At 41.7% G+C, this 19,871-nt stretch overlaps 2 protein-coding genes across 3 annotated transcripts; both read right to left on the bottom strand.

The window, feature by feature from the left end:
• Window positions 1-2,195: 2,195 nt before the first annotated feature.
• tdrd3 (tudor domain containing 3) lies at window positions 2,196-16,860 on the bottom strand. The gene is made up of 14 exons (XM_027012291.2): window positions 16,668-16,860; window positions 14,381-14,471; window positions 14,003-14,068; window positions 13,207-13,367; window positions 10,475-10,616; window positions 9,781-9,852; window positions 9,242-9,391; window positions 8,439-8,588; window positions 7,474-7,645; window positions 5,898-6,020; window positions 4,169-5,133; window positions 3,585-3,710; window positions 3,197-3,319; window positions 2,196-2,530 (listed from the first exon to the last, which is right to left on the bottom strand). Exons 1-13 carry the CDS (start codon window positions 16,703-16,705, stop codon window positions 3,203-3,205), a joined length of 2,373 nt encoding a protein of 790 aa, XP_026868092.2. The 5' UTR covers window positions 16,706-16,860; the 3' UTR covers window positions 2,196-2,530; window positions 3,197-3,202.
• Window positions 16,861-17,829: 969 nt separating this feature from the next.
• Window positions 17,830-19,865, bottom strand: zgc:194981 (uncharacterized protein LOC561073 homolog). Of its 2 annotated transcripts, XM_035532629.1 has the most exons (4): window positions 19,413-19,865; window positions 18,933-19,135; window positions 18,387-18,500; window positions 17,830-18,196 (listed from the first exon to the last, which is right to left on the bottom strand). In XM_035532629.1, the coding sequence occupies exons 2-4, from the start codon at window positions 19,116-19,118 to the stop codon at window positions 18,113-18,115; spliced, it is 384 nt and encodes a 127-aa protein (XP_035388522.1). In that variant the 5' UTR covers window positions 19,119-19,135; window positions 19,413-19,865; the 3' UTR covers window positions 17,830-18,112. The 2 variants fall into 2 exon arrangements, with proteins under 2 accessions (XP_035388522.1, XP_035388525.1); XM_035532632.1 differs by lacking the exon at window positions 19,413-19,865 and having other exon boundaries at window positions 18,933-19,219.
• Window positions 19,866-19,871: the final 6 nt, after the last annotated feature.

Here is a 19,871-nt window from a genome sequence, read left to right as displayed (position 1 = left end):
CCTGTAAGGTATGGATGATCACTAAGTATGGAAATCAGTTCCAGATTCAAGGCTACATTTCAAAAAAGGGAGTCACAATATCCTCAATTATTTTGCTGCCCTTTAAAACTAATCACCTCTGCATATACTACCCCGAAGCGCCCAGTGAAGGGGAAAATGTGCATAATAAAAAGGATTTGTGTCACACCAGCATATTAGCACCACTTTTACTATCAGCAGCATTCATAAACCGCAGACTCGCTACTTACAGCCTGTAGTGGATTGCTTACGGCTCTCTCAGATGGGGTAATATAATTGGGGCGCGTCAGCTGCCAGCATACCAGCCCCTAACAGGGAAGTTAATGAGAGGTGATTAGACCCAACATACACACACACACACACACACACACACACACACACACACACACACACACACACACACACACACACACACACACACACACAGTGTCTAATGGGATTTTGTCAGAGATAGCATTAGTGGAAAAGAACTTCGCTTTGAGGCTCTTCTTCCTTGTCATCTTTAACCAGTATTGTAATGACACAATAGGACCCTTATTTCAATTTACTAGACATAAATATGGAAGATTCAAGTAAGAATTAGTGATGTGATGTTTTTAGTTTAACTATACCAACATGGCCCCAGTGTGTCACACGTTCATGCATGACTGGATGTTTTCTATGCGAGTATTTATGCACTAAAGGTTTGTTAGGACTAGTTCATTTCCACAGTAGTAGGGGTGTATACCTCCACCCTAGCCAACTACTTCTCCATTGCCTTTAATGGACGTTCTCTTGCAGGATGGGTCTCGGACACACGCACACCATCTGGACAAGACTAGGACCTCTAGAAAGTTGGACTAAACATTAATTGGTTATTTTATATTTATTTTTATCTTAAAATTGTTATTATTGTGATGACTAATGTTGGTCAGAGGAGGATGCCCCCCTTTGAGTCTTGGTTTGTTTCTTCCTCATGCTCTAGGGAGTTTTCCCTTGCCACTATTGCCCTTGGCTTGCTTGGACTTGGACATCTGTTGTAAAAAGCGCATTATAAATTATTTTTGATTTGATGTTATTATATGTTCACCTTGCTGAGTCCCTAGATCATCACTACTGGATGGGTTAGTAGTGATAGTAGACTGCACAGCCCTAACACACATAACTGGATAGTAGATAACTGACTGGGTTAGTAGTGATAGTAGACTGCACAGCCCTAACCTAGATAACTGGTTAGTAGATAACTGGATGGGATAGTAGTAGACAACAAAGCCCTCAGGTAATTTGTCTTGGCTAATCAGTGGTAGTATAGGACTACACTCCCTCAATCAAGCCTGGACTCTGCCCACTCAACTTTCATCTATTCAGGATTGGTGTCTATATTACAGCATGTCAATAATTTATATATGCAAGTTACAAGTCTAATATAAACCAAAACTTTATCACAGAAACATCATATTCCATTTGCCCCTTTTCTGAGAATCATCTTAAATGGAGTCTGTATACCATTGATGTTGGACTGTCTTTATACATTAAAAAGCAATGAGCAGAGACCATTTGCCATCTATGAATGAAGCTGGCCATAATGTCTTTTGTAGCATGAAAAATGATATCTTCCCAGCAGCAAGGTCTCTGTTTCAGGCGGATGGGATCGGCTTACTGAATGCATGCTTCGCCTGCTGCGATGTTTGGCGATAACAAAAGACACAACATGAGCAGCCCCTCATCAACATTATTAACAGTAATAACCTGGTACTGTGAGCTGCATACTACACCCTTGCACGGTATAGGCAACATCTCGGGATAAACTAAGGCTAATCTGGGATCAGATCACCCCTGTTCATTAGCCATATTCACTGAAACATGAATCAGCAAAGGTGAGCCTAGTTTCTTATACATACACACCTCAGTTTGTTACACAAACCAAACTGTGGACCAGCTGGGTTGTGCACAGTCAAGGAATAGCCCTGCGCCTTAAAAATGGGATCTGTTCAACAGATGGCCGATGTCACACTGCAGGGCAAATTTAAACCCTATTGAATATTATCCGGTATTCACTGCTCAGGGGTCGGGTTTATATAACACCACCATATCCGACCTCACCAGTGATTAAGCATCAGGTGTTTTCCATTACAAGCGTAGATACTCACCTTGCACACTGCTCAGATAAATATAAAATAAAAGACACAGACGCCAAAGAAAAAAAACACGGGTGCAGTGATTTTTATGATCATTAGAACCGAGTGTGGTACAAATCATCAACATGTACAGCAGCCATTTGCATTTTCATGTTAACGTATGTTCAGATATGATCGATGCATCTTGTGCAGCAAGCCCTTTAGGTTCTCTCCCAGTACATTCCCCATTTTAGAGAGAGCGAGAGAGAGAGAGAGAGAGAGAGAGAGAGAGAGAGAGAGAGAGAGAGAAAGAGATTCAGAGATGATCATCGAGCGTGTGGGTTGACTTTGCCCCGGAGCCGTAGCTTTGAATCAGATGTGATCGATTGCCTTCAGCATACCGTCCCAGCACTGGCCTGAGGAAAGGAGCAAAGCACAGAGCACTTCCAGTTAAGCCATACGCATGTGTGTGCTGCTTCCCAACCTTAACCATGCCTGTTTGTTAATGTTTTCAGCAGAAGATCGACATACTGGATATATGAAGATGAAAAGCCTGTGAATAACATGCCAATACAAGACTATCTGAAGTGGCAGGTGGTTTCACAGGACCACTGGCTTAGTGTCTACAGAACGCCAGCCTTAAACGATGATGTAAAGGCCTAGCAACAGTGGTGCGTGATGGCCAATTAGAGCTGCAGTCCTGCGCAATCAGGGGGCGGGCCCTATGGGTCGGGCCGATGCTTCCTGCTGCATCCCATCCAACATATTCACAGCAACCACAGTGCAAACTGCGCAAGACCAGCAGAGCACCGTTAAGAAAGAGGCAAGGCCATGCCAGCTCGTTCTGAAGTGAAAATGTGGGGTCAGAGTAAGCCCAACCTCAGTTCGTGCAAGTGCTTATAAATATTTACATCCTGATGCATGTGTGAAGGCTGGTAACACACAGGAACTGACAAGGCAGCCATGATTATGAGTTGCTGTCAAACAGTTGTCAGGCCTGAGTTGTGGAGGGATCTACCTGCATGCACTAGTTATTCTCTCTGCTTTACACTTTACACATGTGCGCGCATGCATGTGCGTACCCAGTGTCAGTCTCTTGCTCGGGGTGGTTGGTAATACTGTTGTGTTGGTCGAGTGCGTCTTGGCTGTCCATCTCCTCCCCGCCGAAACTCCAGAGAATTCTCGTAGTAAACATCGTCCTCGTCCTATTGAAAAGGCATCAGGTTACAAAGGATTAACTTCAGCACAACACAAACAAAACCCAATCTGTTCATTCAGCGTGAAGGTTCCTTAGATGCTAATGACTATAATAACAACATGTCCATCGTGGCAGATAGGAATGCAGGAAGCACTCACTACCCGGTTGACTATATCTGATCTGTCACGTCCTGTCAGGTGGGAAACAGTCCGTGGGAGAGGTCCGGTACCAGTATGGAGACAGTATGGGACCATGCTGGTGGAAGCTCTTACCCATGCATCCATGTGCACAGGTTTGATGTTGTGAAGCAGGACTTCTTCACAGTTCCCATAATCACTAAACACCACCACTGCCGTGGAGCCTGAGGGATGCATGGCATCAATCGTGGCCCGGTAGAACTGCACACCAGAAAAGATAGCAGAGGTTTCACAAAGGTTTAACTGATATTTTGAAGAGGGCTAAAAACACATTTTAATTGCAAAGTTTCCAGCTTAAAAGCAATGCACATATAAACAATCCATTCAGAGCTCTTAAATACAGCTCTTTATGCCATTTACTGACAGCTTCTAAAGTTCAGAGAACCACCTATGAAGTACAGAAGAGCACCCTGCCCAACATTATTCTTCTTCAGTACGTAGAAAAGAAAAAACACTGTAAAGGCTTTAAATTCCTTTTGGCAATTAACCCTGTTTTACTGGTTTGACATGAACTAAATACCCTGACATCTTTGGACTGGATTGATCTTTCCAACAGATTCTCAGCAAAGCATGTCACCGGTTTAAAAAGCTTTTACACTGAAGTTAATATGGCTGGCTGACTTTAAAACTGTAACTTTAAAACATGACTTCTGACTGACCTTGTTGTCCTCCCAGTAAAGTGCAAGGCACTGGTCACCAGGTTTCCAGTTTCCGTGGCTGCTATACTCCGGTGCATGACCTGTGTTTGACCCTCTGTAACCTCTGACTGGTCCAGACCTTTTCTTGGGAGCAGAGTTGAAAGAGCTGTTGTTCTTGTTTGGTGGACCCAAAGATTGTGGTTTGATGGGACCAGTCCGTCTATGATCGGAATCACCATTTTGGAGATGCATGTTTGGATTCCCTACCGCTTTAGCTAGCTGACCCTTTCTCCCATCCTGTATAATGGTAGAGTCCTTTGCCCCTGTAAATTGGACAGGGTTCAAGTTGCCCATTGCCTCCTGATTACGATCAAAGTGGGCCAAATTGGGTCTTTCTGACTTGCCTTTTTTCCTGCTGTGTGGTTCAGGTCTCGCTTTAGGGTCTGAGGTTAACAGAGAAGATTCCAGCGTTCTGGCTCCTAATGGCCCATTCGTCTGGCTCTTCCTAAATGGAAGTGATTCAGACCCTCCTATCTGTCCTTGTTCTCTTGACCCTCCATCTTGCAACACCTGCTCGGACCCCTTCGGCCCTCCCTGGTCTTTTGACCCCTGGTAGAAGCTGCCAGAAGGACCCTGTTGCTCCTTCGATCTCGGGTTCCCTGAAGATGTGGAGCTCCCCTGCCCACCCTTCACATCCCGCCTGTCGTCCTTCCATCGGTCAGACCCATTCCTACCCGCTCTCTCTCCATCCCTCCATCTCTGTGGTGGAGGCTGCAAGGGGGCTGTGAGTGGGGGCTCAGCAGGGATGGCTCTGGGGAAGTCCACCTCGCGCTGGAAGCGGGGGGGTCTGTCGCTCCTCTGCACCCTGCCCTCGGTGCGGCTGCCGTGCTTGGGCTGCGGGCCGTCACGGGGGGTGTGGTCGGGATTTGGGAAGCTCGTTCTGCCCACAGGCTCCTGTGCCTTCTGCACTGGCTGTCTTTTTGACTCTAAAGCATCAATTAAATGAAGAAAATTTTATATAAGGAGTTGTAGGGTGTATTTGAGCCAAAAAGAAGTGTCACATTTTATATTAACTTGGCATTCTAATTTATATGCTTGACAGTCATGCCAAGTGTAATCTTGCCTTTGTTAATGAAAGCAAAATCTTACATCAAGGGATGCAAAACAATTGAATAGATGTAGGCAGCAGCAAATTAATTTATGCCTGTACTGGCAATTATTTTAAGAATATTCACTATGGATTTAACCAATTGCTAAGCAAGTAGCACCGAAGCACTGCATTTGTTACACATATAAACTCAATCAATTTAGATGCAGTTTCAGAGTTGATAAAGGCTTACTGAGAAACAGAGCATTACTGCTTTAGTGATAACATAAAGCAGAAAACTGTGTGCGTTCACCATATAAGCCTCCTTCATTTCCTCAGTAGACCATATGTCAACCTGAGCTTATCATCAAGCCCTAGTGTCCAAGACTTAACAAAAGCTGGCTAATAAAACTTCCCACTTGATTAATGCCTTCATTTGACACATGCCATATGTTTCAATCTCCCACACATTTTGGCTCAGAGCCAGCATGGGATATGTGAACGCAAGTTACCGTGAAAGGGAATGTATGAATACTTTGATGTTATCATCAGTACTACTGAACTGGCAGTCACACTTCAGTGATTCTTTGCATGTTAAAATATGATTGGTCTAGCTGTCTATAAAAAAAATAAAACATTTTTAAAAAAGCACATTCCATTTACCAGCAATAGAGAACGCTCCCATTTTGGACTCCAGAAAGTCAAACAGCGTGCTAGGGCCAGAGGGTCTTCCTCCTCCCTCCTCATCCTCATCTTGCCTGGATCTTCCTCGCCCTCTACCCTTACCTGTTTAGAGACATGGCATTAACATAGCATAAGAATTTCAACAACAAAATATAACTGCAAGCAGCAATCACTGGAGACCCGGCCCAAGACAAATTGCACTAAAAATTGTCCTTATTTATGATTACCCGCCGACTGGTGTTCAGTGTTCCAATATAATAGGGTGCACAAGTGCAAAAAATGTACTGTATTTTTCTTTTATTCAAGCAAGGTATTCATATAATAGCAAAGGAACACAGCATTAAGCATTGTAACTTTTTGCTGAGACAAATTCAAACCAAATTTGACATGCATCTTCGAAGTGGAACTTTACATTTTATTCAAATTTAGTGACAGCCAGCCATCCCGTGACTGAGATACGGCCTAATGTCATACTCAGCAACTACTTGGAGCTTAAATGGAAGCTTGTTGGACATCCCATGCTGAACCCTTGGGCATTAATATGGAGTTGCCTCCTCCTTTGTCATCCAAAAGATTTTGCAGTGTGTGAGAATTAGTGTCCAAAGAGCATTCATGAGATCAGGCACTGATTATGGCTAAGAACGCCTGGCTTGCAATCGATGTTTCAATGAATTCCAAAGGGGTCCACAGTGGAGTTGATATCAGGAATCTCTGATGGCAGCTGCATTTCCTCCAAATCAAACCCAAACCCATCAAACCACATCTTCATGAGCCTTGCTTTGTGCACAGGGGCACAGCCATGTTGAAATTCAGAAGCACAGAAGTGTCTTTGTAGAATTAACATTATCCTTTACTTCAACTAAGGGCCCCAAACCCTGAAAAAACCCCCAGCCCATATCATTATCCCCCCTCCATCACACTTTACTGTATGTTCCAGTAGGTAAGATTCTCCTTTCATCCATGAAACCCAGGTTCTTCCATCAGGCTACCAGATAGTGCAGAGTGATTTATCACTCGAGAGAACACATTCACCAGCGTCCAGAGGTTGTTTGCTTTACACCAGTCCAACCAATGCTTGACATTGCATACATATTACATCTTAGGCTGCTGTGCAGCTGTCTGGCCATGAAAACCCATAAATGAAACTCCTGACACATAGTTCTTGTGCTGCATCTATAGTTTGGAACTCTGTGAATGAAGCAACGGTTGCTAGGAGACTTTTACATGCTTCCACATTTAGTAGCCCTGCTGTGTGAGTTTCCATGGTCTACTGCTTTGTGGCTGAGCTGTTGTTGCTTTAAGATGCTCTAAGATGCTTCACAAAAACATCATTTCACAATAATAGCACTTCCAGCTGACTGGGTCAGATCTAGTAGGACATACATTTTGACAGTGCCACATTTAAAGACACCGAGCTCTTATTATAGTGCATAATAATTACCGATTAACTTATAATATTTGTCTTTTTTTAAAAATTGATTAGCAAATACAGCTCTGTGTGGAGCCCTAGCAGGGAAGAATCTCTTATTCATGGCTAACCGCCAGGAGCTGCTACCTCGGGGCGGAGGGCGGCCAGGCTCCACGGGAGCTGCTTTGGTCTGACTGGCTCCTGTGAGTAAGGAGTTGAGGGCCACCTCTACGTTATTGTTGTTGTCCAGCAAAGCCTGTCTGGCTGCCTCCTTATTGAAGCCCATCTCCATAATGTCCCGTAGAGCCCGTTCATCCACCTACAATTAAGAAAAGATACAATGGGTGAGAAACCAGTGAGGGCATGTAAAGGACCACAGTGAAGACAGAACATAGGCAGAAAAAAGGGCAGCACATACTCAGCAACTCTTTGTATGGCAAGTAGTACGAGCAAATGTCCATCTGGGAAAGTGTACAACAACCACCTCAGAGAAGAACCCCCCATGTTTGTGGTTAGAGGCCACTAATTGGGGCTGGGCAATATAGTCATTGTTCTATTAAACTGCATATGATATGAACTTCTGAATATAACGATGGCCATCGTTAGTACCTCCACAATACTTTTATAAAGATAGCATAACTATAGAGACTGTTTACAGCAATCCGTGGTGTCACTGTCAAATTTAAGCTGCATAGCAACAAGACCGATTCACTGACAGAATGATGTATTATGCATCATCTTATTCACTTCTTTTTCCCAGTGCTTTGACTTTCCCCGTTTCCTTCTTTGTTTAAACATTAAATTAATATGCATCAGTAAACTCTGGAAATCAAATAATATTTCGTGCATCAAAAAAGTTTCAAGTATAGTGATGATGATATTTTTCCCCCATTTCATGCACATGAATTTATATACAGAGAACAGAAGAGAGAGAGAAATAAAAACATCTATCCATCACATGCTCTTGCTAAACCATCACATGCTCTTGCTAAACTTTTATCAGGTTTTGGTAAATTATAGCATTCTTCATCTGGGTTTATGTGGTGTAATCTAATCACGCTACCAGCCAGGGTGAAACATACTCCAGGGGTTCAAGGTGCCTGAACCCTTACCAGCTCTCGATAAACCCCCTCCGGTTTGCTGTCTGTCCAGGCCTTATCTCGCTCCTCTCTTCTGCGCTGGTATGTGTCGCGGTTCTTGGAGACTGCCGTCGGGTTGGCGAGATTGCCCCCAGCGCAGCCTCCACCCCCAAACGTACGCATCTGCACACAGACAGATAAATAGCAGCAACAGCAGCATCAAGGACTTGTGACAGAGGGGATATCAGGTTTTGGTAAATTCCAACATTCTTTGTGGACAGAAAATTATAACATAATTACAACGAACATTGTAATACTGGAAATGAGTTATTGGCAGAAATTATTATTTTGGCCAAACATATTAAATTACATTTTTCATTACTCACTTGAGAACACTTATATTCTGTATGAGAATAATTACGCATAGCCTAAGGATGAAATTATAGGAATGGCAAAAAACCCACAACAATTACATATTATGTTATGAAAACTATTGTCCTCTGAGTTATTACAGAACTGGTGCTGAGGTGACTGAGGTTTCCCCAGAGTGTTCTGCAAATGTTCTGATGAAACACACAATGTCCTGTGGAACACACCCCCACAAATTAAGAAAATACCTCCATTAATAGCTGTTACTACTAGCACTTACACCACTAGAGAAGCAGATGTAATTAAAGGAATAATAAGTTTCAGTCACAAAAGAAGCATGTTTTCATTCCTGCCAATGCAGGACCTGTGGGACAGGAAGCAGCAGGGACAGGAGGGACAGGAAGCAGCAGGCACAGCAGGGACAGGAGGGACAGGAGGGACAGGAGGTACAAGAGGTAGGGCCCCACCTCTTTGCTCTTGGCGACCTCAGCGATTGCGGCAATCCTCTGCTTCTCAAACTCGTCATTTTCACTGGCGATTTTGCCCATGCCGCTGCTCTGTAAGGTTTTCCTCTGGTCCAGCACCTTACTGTCCACCTCCTCCTTGCGTATGCATTTCTGAGGACAGAAAAGACTTTCTATCTGTCTTTCTATGCACAGAATTAGGTACTCTGCAAGCGTGGCAAGTCAACATTCGAGAGCACCTGGCACTGTGCAGGACCAAACCCTTACCAGCCACTGTTTTACTATATGCCTTTAATACCCACTTTGTCTCTCCCTGTAAGTGCATGCTAAACTGTGTGCACCTGTACACTAATCTGACTGTTATGCCACACTTTCTTGAGGGATAAAGCGATTCTACCTGCTAAATATAAATATTTACCAACATTTGGTTGTTGTCTGGTGTTAATTTGCCATTCTGTCTGTAATTACAAGTAGTTTTGAGTCATTATTCTTTGAAGAAATTTTGTTAAGATGAATTAAACTGTCACTCATGTTCAACTTACCTGTCCAAAGGGCACAAATGGGGGTGGCCCACCCTCTGCACCTATGTTACTCCGGCTGTGCTTGGCCAGACTCTGTGGAAAATAGAGCTGTCAGTGCTTAATGACATACACATCCAGTACAGTGGCTAATGGCCAAAGGTGGAGAACACATCCAACAATTACCCAAGATGTGTGTGCTGCATACCTTTTCTGTGCATAGAACAAATACTGAGGAGAAACATTATTTGAAAATAAGTTCTCATACAGTACAAGACAAAAGATTGGACATGCCTAAAGTTGTTTCTAAGACAAACATAAATAGCAACCATCTGTCAAATGTATGAGTTTATTTTAAAAACTCAATTTTAAAAATACTCCTCAACTATTTTATTCTTACAATTTTACTCCCTGAGCCAAGAAATGCTCAGCATATGTGAGATCTCCAGGCTTTTTCTCCTGGAAGAAGGCAGAGAGAACGGCAAGGTCGTGTAAAGCTGTCCTAAGCGCAATGTCTGGCAACTATAATTCAATCTACAACCTAAAATATAAGATTTTTTTTTATTTCACACTTTTTTCATAATAGTATGTGTCATTTTATTGTTCTACGGTCTTATTCTAAGATGGAGAAAATAGTCAAATAAAAACAGAGTAGGAGTGTCCAAGCTTTTAACTGGTGCTGAAGATTTTACTTCTGCTTCAAGGATTTGCTGCTCACCCTCTGCAACTCCCATTTCTCGATCATGTGATCCACCTCGCCACCAAGGACTGTGATGTTTGAATCGTCGAGGAGCAAAAAGCTGTTTTTCAGTGGCACAGAGCCCACGAGCTTCACTTTGGTTCCAGGTGGAGTGTTCAGGCTGCAAGCAGAGTGAAAATCACAGCAAGCTCAGGAATGAAGATGCCACTATCGATTCGGATCTATAAGACAAGGCGTCCGAAACACTGAGTTATCAACAGAATGTCTGAGAAAGGCTACCATATGCCAGTTGCCTGGGGGTTTACCCACTTTCTGCTGTCTGGTAGTTGTTTTTCAGAGGGAGAATCCACATTTAGAAGTTCCCTCAGTTTTACTGAGTTTGTGAAATACCCCTCTTCTCCACATCAGCTGTGCAAATTGGATTACCAACCAGCAGTCTGATTTTAATTAAACTGAAGTTACTAAAGAGGAAGAAAGGGGGAGTAAATTAAGAGAAAGGAGAGAGAGAGACACAGGCAAACAGAAGGGACAAAGGAGGAAACTCAATTTCCACCTCACAAACATTCCAATAAGGCCCGAGCCAGAGAAGCCCCAGAGCAGTGAACACGCCAAAATGTTCGCTTATTGCCTCAAATAAATATTGCACCCCCTCCCCACAACTTCCCATCGTGAATGACTCCACTCTATTTAAGGCGACTTCGCTCGGACAGTGCTTGGGCAGCCCCCCACCCCTGTCAGGCCTGGGGGCTTCTGAGGCCTCTCAGTAGAAATGCAAAGACGTTTAAGGGGATTCGAGTCGCTGACATGGGATGCAACCGGCGCAATTGAAGCCGCCCTCCCTCTCATCCCGGCCTGCTGCTGAGCAGCGCGCAATGAAAGCCAGCAGACAGCGTCTAGCTGGCCCCCTCAACTCTCTCGTATCACCCAACACTGTGATCCAGCAGCCATGCAGCCAAAGCAAGTGTGGCCGTTTGAATAACATCCAGTATTACTGCACTTGTTTTTTGTTTTGTTTTTTCCCAGTGATGGGTACATTTCAATACCTTCAGACAAACAGGTTTGTGTTGTCACGTGGCAGTAACACTTGTGATTCATCCAGTTCGAGAACACAAAGCCACTCCCACCGTACATACAGAAAATTTCACAGATTTACTCCTTTCATGAAAAGTGCTTTTTAACCTGGAATTTTTTAAATTGCAATACAAAGGGCATTCTCTACCAATACAATTAAGCTAACGCTATACAAATGCCAAGAGTATCATTTAAATTATAGTGCAATGCTAAATTTATCCTTCCATTTGACCTCGTCTTGTAAAAGAAACAGTAGTCTGCATTATCTCTTGAAGAGGTGGGGTAAGCGAGGGATGGATGAAGTAAAGTGGAAGAAAGAAAGCAAGAGATTGAGGGAGGAAGGAGGTCTACATGGATAAAGAGAAGTTTGTTCTTGAGACTGCATGGCAGAGAAATGCTACAGTCTCCACCTGTAGAGGCTGGCACACTGCCACAACGAAGACTGCTGCCCGGCCAGAGCAGTCACTAAGGCGTGCTGATTGGAGGACGACGGCCCAATGAAAATGGGTAAAACCCAGGATAAAGGAAGGGGTAGCAAGTAGAGATTACCAGTCATTGCGGTTTGAATTTGGCAGCTTCTGATAAAGAAGAGGTCTTACATACTGATCTAGGATCAGATTTCCCCTTGTAAAATTGGACTTGCATAGACTGTGATTTAGACCACAAGACTCACCCTAGAACAGGACATCTTTGCTAATTGTGTCTGCAAGCCAGATGTCAAAATTGCAGGCAGTGAATGTTAAAATCTACCAGACACTGCATATCTCAAAGACACTGCAATTTCTGCAGCAACCACACACTTTTAAACAATCCTACCTACAGTTCCCTATGGTTAAAGGAATAACCAACTGAAATAACTAATCAAGTATGATAGTCATTTCACTGCACTGCCTTAAAAGCATTTAACACGGCTCAGCTAATAACGTTAACAAATAAAATGGGCAGTAATGATCTTGTGTAAAACACGTGAAAGTGCATGTAGAGGAAAATGTACAAACCTAGCCTGGAGAAAATTATAGGTGAGACCTGAAAAGGCAGTTTGAGCTATTCGGCGGGGGGAAAAAAAGAAGAAAAAAAAAAGATGACAACCTGATTGCAGCAACATGCCTCTCGTCAAGCCTGAGGTGATCACGAGGGCCCTTACTTCAAATAAGGTTTGCGTTCCCATAAGTGGCAGAATTAATCTGAACATTCCTATTGAAATGTTCAGTGCTTTGAGTTTGTGATAAAATAAAAGCAATTACGCATCATTATCAGTGGTACCTTTAATATATTTAAGCTCTCCAGTTTCACAGTTACTGATTTTTGGCTGAAGGTAAAATTGAGCTAATTATCCCCTAATTGCTTAGCAAGCCTCAAAGTCACGACTATGCAAGAAATTAAAATTTGATAGAGAAGACATTTATACATGAGCTTAGGTGGACTGGCTGGTTTTTAATTTCATGTTTGATTAACTACGCTAATGTTCAAAAACACATTAATTAAATACAAGAGATGACTTTGTTTAAGCTTGTTTGTGGGTGGTCAGCACAATGTATATGAGTTAATTGAATTCTGATAGCTTTCATAAAACACGTGTAGCTGTGGAAAACAAAAAAAAAGCTATATAGATGCATCGCGTTAAAACCAGAGTGGTGCTGAAAGGATGGCTGAAAGGAATCCTGGAAGAATAGCTTTACCTGATTTTTGACAGGTGTTTAAATTCCAGCCCTGTGCACATGGTATGGCCGTCGGTCATCTGGAGGCGGAGCATTCGAGGGGCGGCCTGGGACTCCTCATGCTCTTTTGGGGCAGCAACGTTCCTGATCTTCTGTACCTGCAGCACGCATGGGCCCTCCAACTGCAAATAGAAAAGGGAGAAAAATGAAAAAAGGTGAGAGTATTTAAACCTCTTATTAGAATTACCCTACATGGGAGTAACCATCAATACAAATCGAATAAACAATCTTAAAGCTTTTTTGGTTGCACATAAGAAGATTAAGCAATCTGATTTCAACACAGTTTCTTTGCTTGCTCTATTTTGTTTTAATTATACATGTAGTAAAAGTTATAGGTGACAGTAATGTTTACTAGTGCGCAGAAATGTGAGCTCATAGAATATGACAACCTGTTAGGAAATCATCAGGAAAACACCCACACAGTTTATAATTGCTTCACTTCCATCTATACCTCAGAGAAACGGCCCAACCCCAGGTACGTAGCTCCTGTAATTTCACTCCCTCAAGGAAAAACGAAAGACTCAGGCTTAAGACAATTTAACTAGCTGTCCTCATCACTTGTACTCTCTTCTTCCACACAAAGCCTGCTTTAAATTTACTTACAGGGACCTCCAGTGGTCACAATGTGGTATTGAAAAAGTATTTTCCTGGAATTACTATTCCAGGTCACAGCAATAACACAGATGGGCATGAAAACAACCCCACTGACACATTGTCTCTTACTCACATACACACATGATCATTCAAACAAAACTACCTTCTCCACTCTGCCACTGTTGATGTCAGATGGCAGGAAACTCTTTCCAATTGGTCTCAGATCACTCTGTGGGACATAATAAAAAGCTTTAAATTCATGTGATATATACTTGTTTTCACTGTTAATCTGTGCAGACATTTAAAATCACATCACTGAGAAAAGACTGACAATCGAATGCTAATTCCCATACTTCTGCATAGCTATATGTAATCTGCTGGCTAGCCATGTTAAAATCGTGCAGACAAAAATCTTACCATCTTTGACCATTTCAAAACAGTAGGAAAGTACTGAGTTATGCTCTATGAGTGCCATGTTAAAGTAGTAGATTATAGCTGTATGTAGACTATGACAGCTTTTCTGAAAATGTATAAAACATACGTTTAATGCTACGACGATGATGTCACTGAGTGTTGCATTCTCTTTCTCTGAAGAGCTTTTGCACTCTGCTATTCCTTCATCTGTGAGATACCTGACAGGAATTCAAAGAAAAACAACACAAGCAGTGTGTTAAGATGTTGATGCAGTGTATTAACTGTAGATTTGGTAACTTTTGGAAATCCAGCTTGCACTTCTGCCTTGTGAGGGTATGTGGGTCAGTTCTACTCTGTGAACTGCACCATCTTCAGTGTTCTACACATGAATCAAAGCTTGCTCTCTCACATCAGTCAGGAATTTAGGAAGCTGCTTCTATCTGCATTAAAGCATCCAATTTATTCTTTAAGATAAAGCTAGTAGTATTCCAAATCCAAGTCAAAATAATGTAGAATTTTACTTAGTTATAAACAAGGCAAACATTTTGAGATTTGGATTTGCTTAAAAACTGTGGGTTAAAGGATTAAAAAAAAAAAACCCTCGAAGCAAGAACATATAGCCTGCTCCCTGTGTAATAGCCAAACCCAGCTTGCAGTGATGGCATGAAGCCTGGAAGGCTCTCGACAGCCTCGAGAGACTGCTCTCAACAAGCTAAACTGCTCTATAAGCTTGCATGACGGCAATTCAAATTCCAAAAGCTTCACACACTTAGAAGATGAATGTGGTAGTTTTCAACTATGAACCTTATGAACAAAAGGTGTACATACAAGGACATCCAGCATCTGATGACTAGGCATTACAGAAAATAATATAGAGAAAAGAAATACACTGCACATAACATCTGGCCATAAAATATGTATAAATGCCCTGAACTGGTGGGACTATAGTATGTGCACTATACTTTCTAAATGGTGCATCAGTTTAGGATAAAGAAAGTACATTTAGAACAATCACAGCTAAACAAATACTCCTTTTCCAGAGTACTATTTAGTCTTAGAAATTGTAACTACAGTATGGGTAAAAAATGAACAAATTTGTGTTTAATTAAAGACTTTTACCGATTTGTTGCTGGCATTGCATACAAAAATGAACACCGTGCAGTTCTCAACACATCTCTGTAGTGACTGGATTTATAAACTCCAAACTCCATCCCCAAAAACATGACTGTTTTCAACCTATGATATCTGTGTATTGCCTAGAAATTTGTGATCGCAGCTGAAATTTGTATTTTGAAGTTTAGCAAATCAAGTACCTACTATAAATGTCTACTACTTTGCTGTCCAGAAATCAATGTATCTTTAAAGCCCCAATGAGGAATTTCTGAAACTAACAGGCCAGTATTTGGTCAAAAGAAAGAAAAGCCATATGTAATATGTACTTATTACTTCTCTGTTAGCCAACTCAGTGCTAGGCCTAGAGTGACAGTTGAACTTTTGGCGATAACTTATTTAGATTCATTGTTACAGGAATGACATATAAAGTCCGAGAGGGCCGTGACATACTGGCAGCAGTTTTCACGTCTGCGCAATGACAAGACTTGTGACACAGCTTTCCAGGCTTGATGCCGCACCAGAGTACAGAACGTTTAGCGTTTACGCCTTATCGGTAGGTACAGTCGTCTTCGTATGTCTGCAAATAAGCTTTGGCGGCGCGTTTGAGGATCATTTTCCTTTGCAACGCAACATAGTAAGCAACAACCACTTAATCTACCTGAAAATGTGGGCTTCCTCTGTAGACTGATGCTGTCTAGTGCAAACATATTTAAAAAATGCAAATCCCCCCCCCCCCAAAAAAAAAAAAATAATTCACACACGCAAACAAACAATTCTGACTTAGTTTCCATTTAGGCTACTCAAGCTTTTACGAGACCTGGGCAGCTGACGCTGGCGGCGTTAAATGAAACAATGCAGACGAAGGCTACACCAAATGTAATTTAGCTAGCTCACTGACAAAGTGGAATTAAAAATGCATAGAGTAAAACACAATTTCTGACTACAAATGGCAGCTAGGTTAGATATGTAGCTTTCAAAAATGGGTGTGTCGCGACAGACTGGCAAATGCTTTATTCTTTGTGGCGATAACTAGCTAGATGGTTAGCTAGTAAGATGCTAAGGCTAACAAACGTAAACATTTAGTAGCGGTGTTCCCAGTCCGTCGCAGTAATGAGCTAGTCAAGTAGCCAGCGTTAGTTCTGTTAATCTTGTATTACAGCGCTCTCTCAATGGGAGCAATAAAACAGATTATCTACTTTGATCCCCGGCATTAGAGGCTAGCGAATGCTATCTACCCAGATAATATATGCTATCAGGCTAACAGCGCGAGCTGTGGCTAAGCTAGCTGGCTAGCTACCCACCAGCCTTCTTTGGTGAGAGCTGAGGCCGGTTCCGTCATCTTCGAATAAGGGTTATTATATCCCTTGAAATGCTTTTCCCATGCTTTACCACCGCGTATGCGCAACGCCGCTCTCTGTTCAATACAATGGGACTCTGCCCGAGAAAAAAAAAAACAAAAAAACACAGATGTGGTTCCTAAACTTCTGAGACGTCAGAGGTCAAAGTTGAGGCACTCCGACCTCCGTGTGATGACGTCGCTGAGCCGAAAGTAGGCTGCTGCATCAGTTCGGCCGGCATGGCCTTACGCTGGGAGCCAGTGGTGCATATGATACGGACCGTAAACTGGGCTAATATTTAAAAGGGCTAAACGTTACTGGTCAGAACGTCGAAGATCTGAAAGCTCAGACCTATAAAATCTTTCGCGACATACAGCAAAGGACCTTACTAATAATAAAATAATAATAATCGTCATCATCATCATCATCATCATTTTTATGCATAGACAGTCTATGGTTTTATACCTTTATAAGGTTTACAAAGTACTTTACAGAGTCGAAATTAAATGACATGTAATAAATTGTGGGTAAGACAACAACACCATTGAAATGTCAGTCCAGCTATCTGAGAACAGGTGAAATATTTAGCCTCATTCTTATGCATGTCAAAACTCTCACCACAGCATTTTTGCACTTTCTGGAAGCTAGAGATGGAGTTATTTGATAGGCCAAAAAGGAGAGCATCTCCTGCATTTTAATTCATTTTAGATCACTGAGAAATGTGAAATGTGATGAGCCTGAAATCCAGAGTGGAATACCACATATTGAGATAACGTAGAATTGAATATAAACCACATTTTTCAAAAATGTACAGTAAGGCGATATGTGAAGTTGGTTTGTAGTTGCTGTGAACAGAGAGCTCCAGATGCACCCAGGTCCACCTTTGTCTCATTTGACATCAAAATAACTCAGGCATTACAAATAGTGCCCCCTCGCCCTGCCGAAGACACGCTAACATGTTTCAACTACATCACTTGCGTAAATGCAAAAACATTGGAAGGCATTTCTCTCTCCTGTCCTCACATTCACATGACTATTTTGTTCAGTAGCCTATACAGAAGGCTGCATGATTTAATATGGTTAAAGTCATTAAAAAGGGAAGAGGCATCTGGTTCTTTCGTTTTCTGTTTATTGCAACATTGTACCAATAGTGCTTAGCTCCCAAAGATGCTATGAGTCAAGTAGGCCTACTAAAAAACTTTTACACCTTTTCAATTTTCTATTTCTATAGTTTAATGTCTAATTCTTATAACTGAGTTTGCAAGCATAACATGGTTTGCATTGTTCTCGAACACTGATGAATACATTTCTTATGCATATTCTATATATAAATATAAAACATTTCATATACACATATTCCATAGATATTACTGATGAAACTGATCCCCTGTAAAGAATCCCATTAACAGTCAGGTACAGTAGTCTGACAGAAGGCGGTTGGGCACTGTGTTCCTACCTGGAAGTGCCAGAACCACAAAGTTGCAGATCATTGTCTGAGGGAAAAAATGTCACAATATTAAATACAAATGTCTGTCAAATCTCACATATAATCAAGTACGGGATAATGTTTGTAAGGTAGCCCGCTACACTGTAATACAGTAAGCTAAAACTAATACTTAATGTAATTAATTTATAATGCAGTTGCAGTACAGAAGAGACAGTATGGTGGAAAAGGCGTCTTACCTGTGCATTAGTCTTCAGGCTGCAGTCCTCAGGCTTTATAGTGCCATTGTTTATGCAAGTGGTCTCAGCCACTTTTGCTGCTATAGAGTATTCAATCCGGGCAGGAGGGCAGAGCTAAATGTGGTATACAACAGAAAGTGTAGTGTTACACACTATTTATTAGTAATTAACAAGTTTAAATATATAATTTATTCATTAGCTACATGATATTATAGAATATAGACTACATTCAAATTTATTTTAAATGTTTTTTTCTTGGCTTATGTGAGCTTTAAACTACAAGTAGTTACCTCCTACATTTGGCACAATATATTCTGCTATACTTTATCCAGTTTTCTGCTTTTTGTCACCATGCACACAATTATTCAGCATATTAGTGTTAACACATGTTAATGTACCTCTTGGGTACCACATCACCAAAAAGAGTAAAATATTAGAACTTAATACATTAAATGCAAATTAGTAATAAGAAAACAAAAAAACAAAACAAAACCAAACCCCCAACATTTATTGCTGTATCTGACTACTTTAAGTCATGTTACTCACCTTAGCAGTGTCAGACAAGATGTCCACAACTTTATAGGCATAGGGATAGTTACTCATGTGATTGTGGATGTGGATGGCAAAGCTGGCCACCTTGATTACATCTGGGTTTACATTTTTTGCATAACTGCGCCCAGACATGATATGAGCCATGGAAACAACTCCAAAGAGCCTTAAGACGTAAGTCATCTTTCTACAGCACAGGTCTGTGGAAATAAGAGCAAGAAGCTGAAGATGCTGGATAAAATATAATATGGACAGAAAAAAAAGATGCTCTGTGTGTCTTTTGTTGCAAAGTGATTCTGGTGATGGTTAAAAATTCTACAATAATAATAATAATAATAATAATAATAATAATAATAATACATTCTATGAATTCATTAATGCCAGTAATTAATTAATGTCAAGAAGAAGTTCGGAAAAGATCTGATCCAACCGCATGAAAAAGGCTTCTTATTCATCTGGTCGGTCCGTGTAGCTTACCTTGTGGTCATCCAGTGTGAGCGACGCTCGTTCATTTACGCGTTTAACCGCTAGTGTTGCAGCATTCTGCTGACGGGGAGACTCGTACAGTGCTTAGCAGTTACCATGTTTCAGCAACACATAGGTTTGCCCACGGGGGGTATAAGTAGGGTAATAATTACTGAACTGCAAAAATGTATTTTTTTTATATGATGGTAGCATCCTGATTACATGAACTAAGCGTGCTTGCATCCACAGCCTCCGTTGATGAGAAATCTGCTACGTAAACCTGTTTGCCTACCTGATAAAAAATAAATCATTTGGGAGAATAATTCAGACAAATCAAACGTACACTGATGTCCTTTGTCGGCTATAGAATACCCAAATAGGACAGCATTAAAGGCAGTGCGTGTTGTAAATTAGCGCGGAGGGTTCGCTGACTCAGCCAGTCCAGCAGGGGGCGATGTGGGCCTCTGTCTC

This window comes from Electrophorus electricus, chromosome 1 (assembly GCF_013358815.1).
Source record: "Electrophorus electricus isolate fEleEle1 chromosome 1, fEleEle1.pri, whole genome shotgun sequence".
In the NCBI taxonomy this organism is placed as follows: domain Eukaryota; kingdom Metazoa; phylum Chordata; class Actinopteri; order Gymnotiformes; family Gymnotidae; genus Electrophorus; species Electrophorus electricus.
Note: the sequence above shows the minus strand (reverse complement) of the source record. Positions and strands in the feature narration are given on the sequence as shown.

Bases quoted from the DNA above. Each gene is read 5' to 3' on its own strand.
- tdrd3 (XM_027012291.2), bottom strand. From the start codon at position 16,705: ATGACGGAACCGGCCTCAGCTCTCACCAAAGAAGGCTG. The intron at 9,392-9,780 runs GTAAGTTGAACA...TTCTGTCCTCAG, and splicing joins CATTTGTGCCCTTTGGACAG to AAATGCATACGCAAGGAGGA. The intron at 6,021-7,473 runs GTAGCAGCTCCT...GTCTCTAAACAG, and splicing joins TGGCCGCCCTCCGCCCCGAG to GTAAGGGTAGAGGGCGAGGA.
- zgc:194981 (XM_035532629.1), bottom strand. From the start codon at position 19,118: ATGACTTACGTCTTAAGGCTCTTTGGAGTTGTTTCCATGGCTCATATC. The intron at 18,501-18,932 runs GTGAGTAACATG...TACCACATTTAG, and splicing joins TCTTGTCTGACACTGCTAAG to CTCTGCCCTCCTGCCCGGAT. The intron at 18,197-18,386 runs GTAAGACGCCTT...TTTTTCCCTCAG, and splicing joins GCCTGAAGACTAATGCACAG to ACAATGATCTGCAACTTTGT.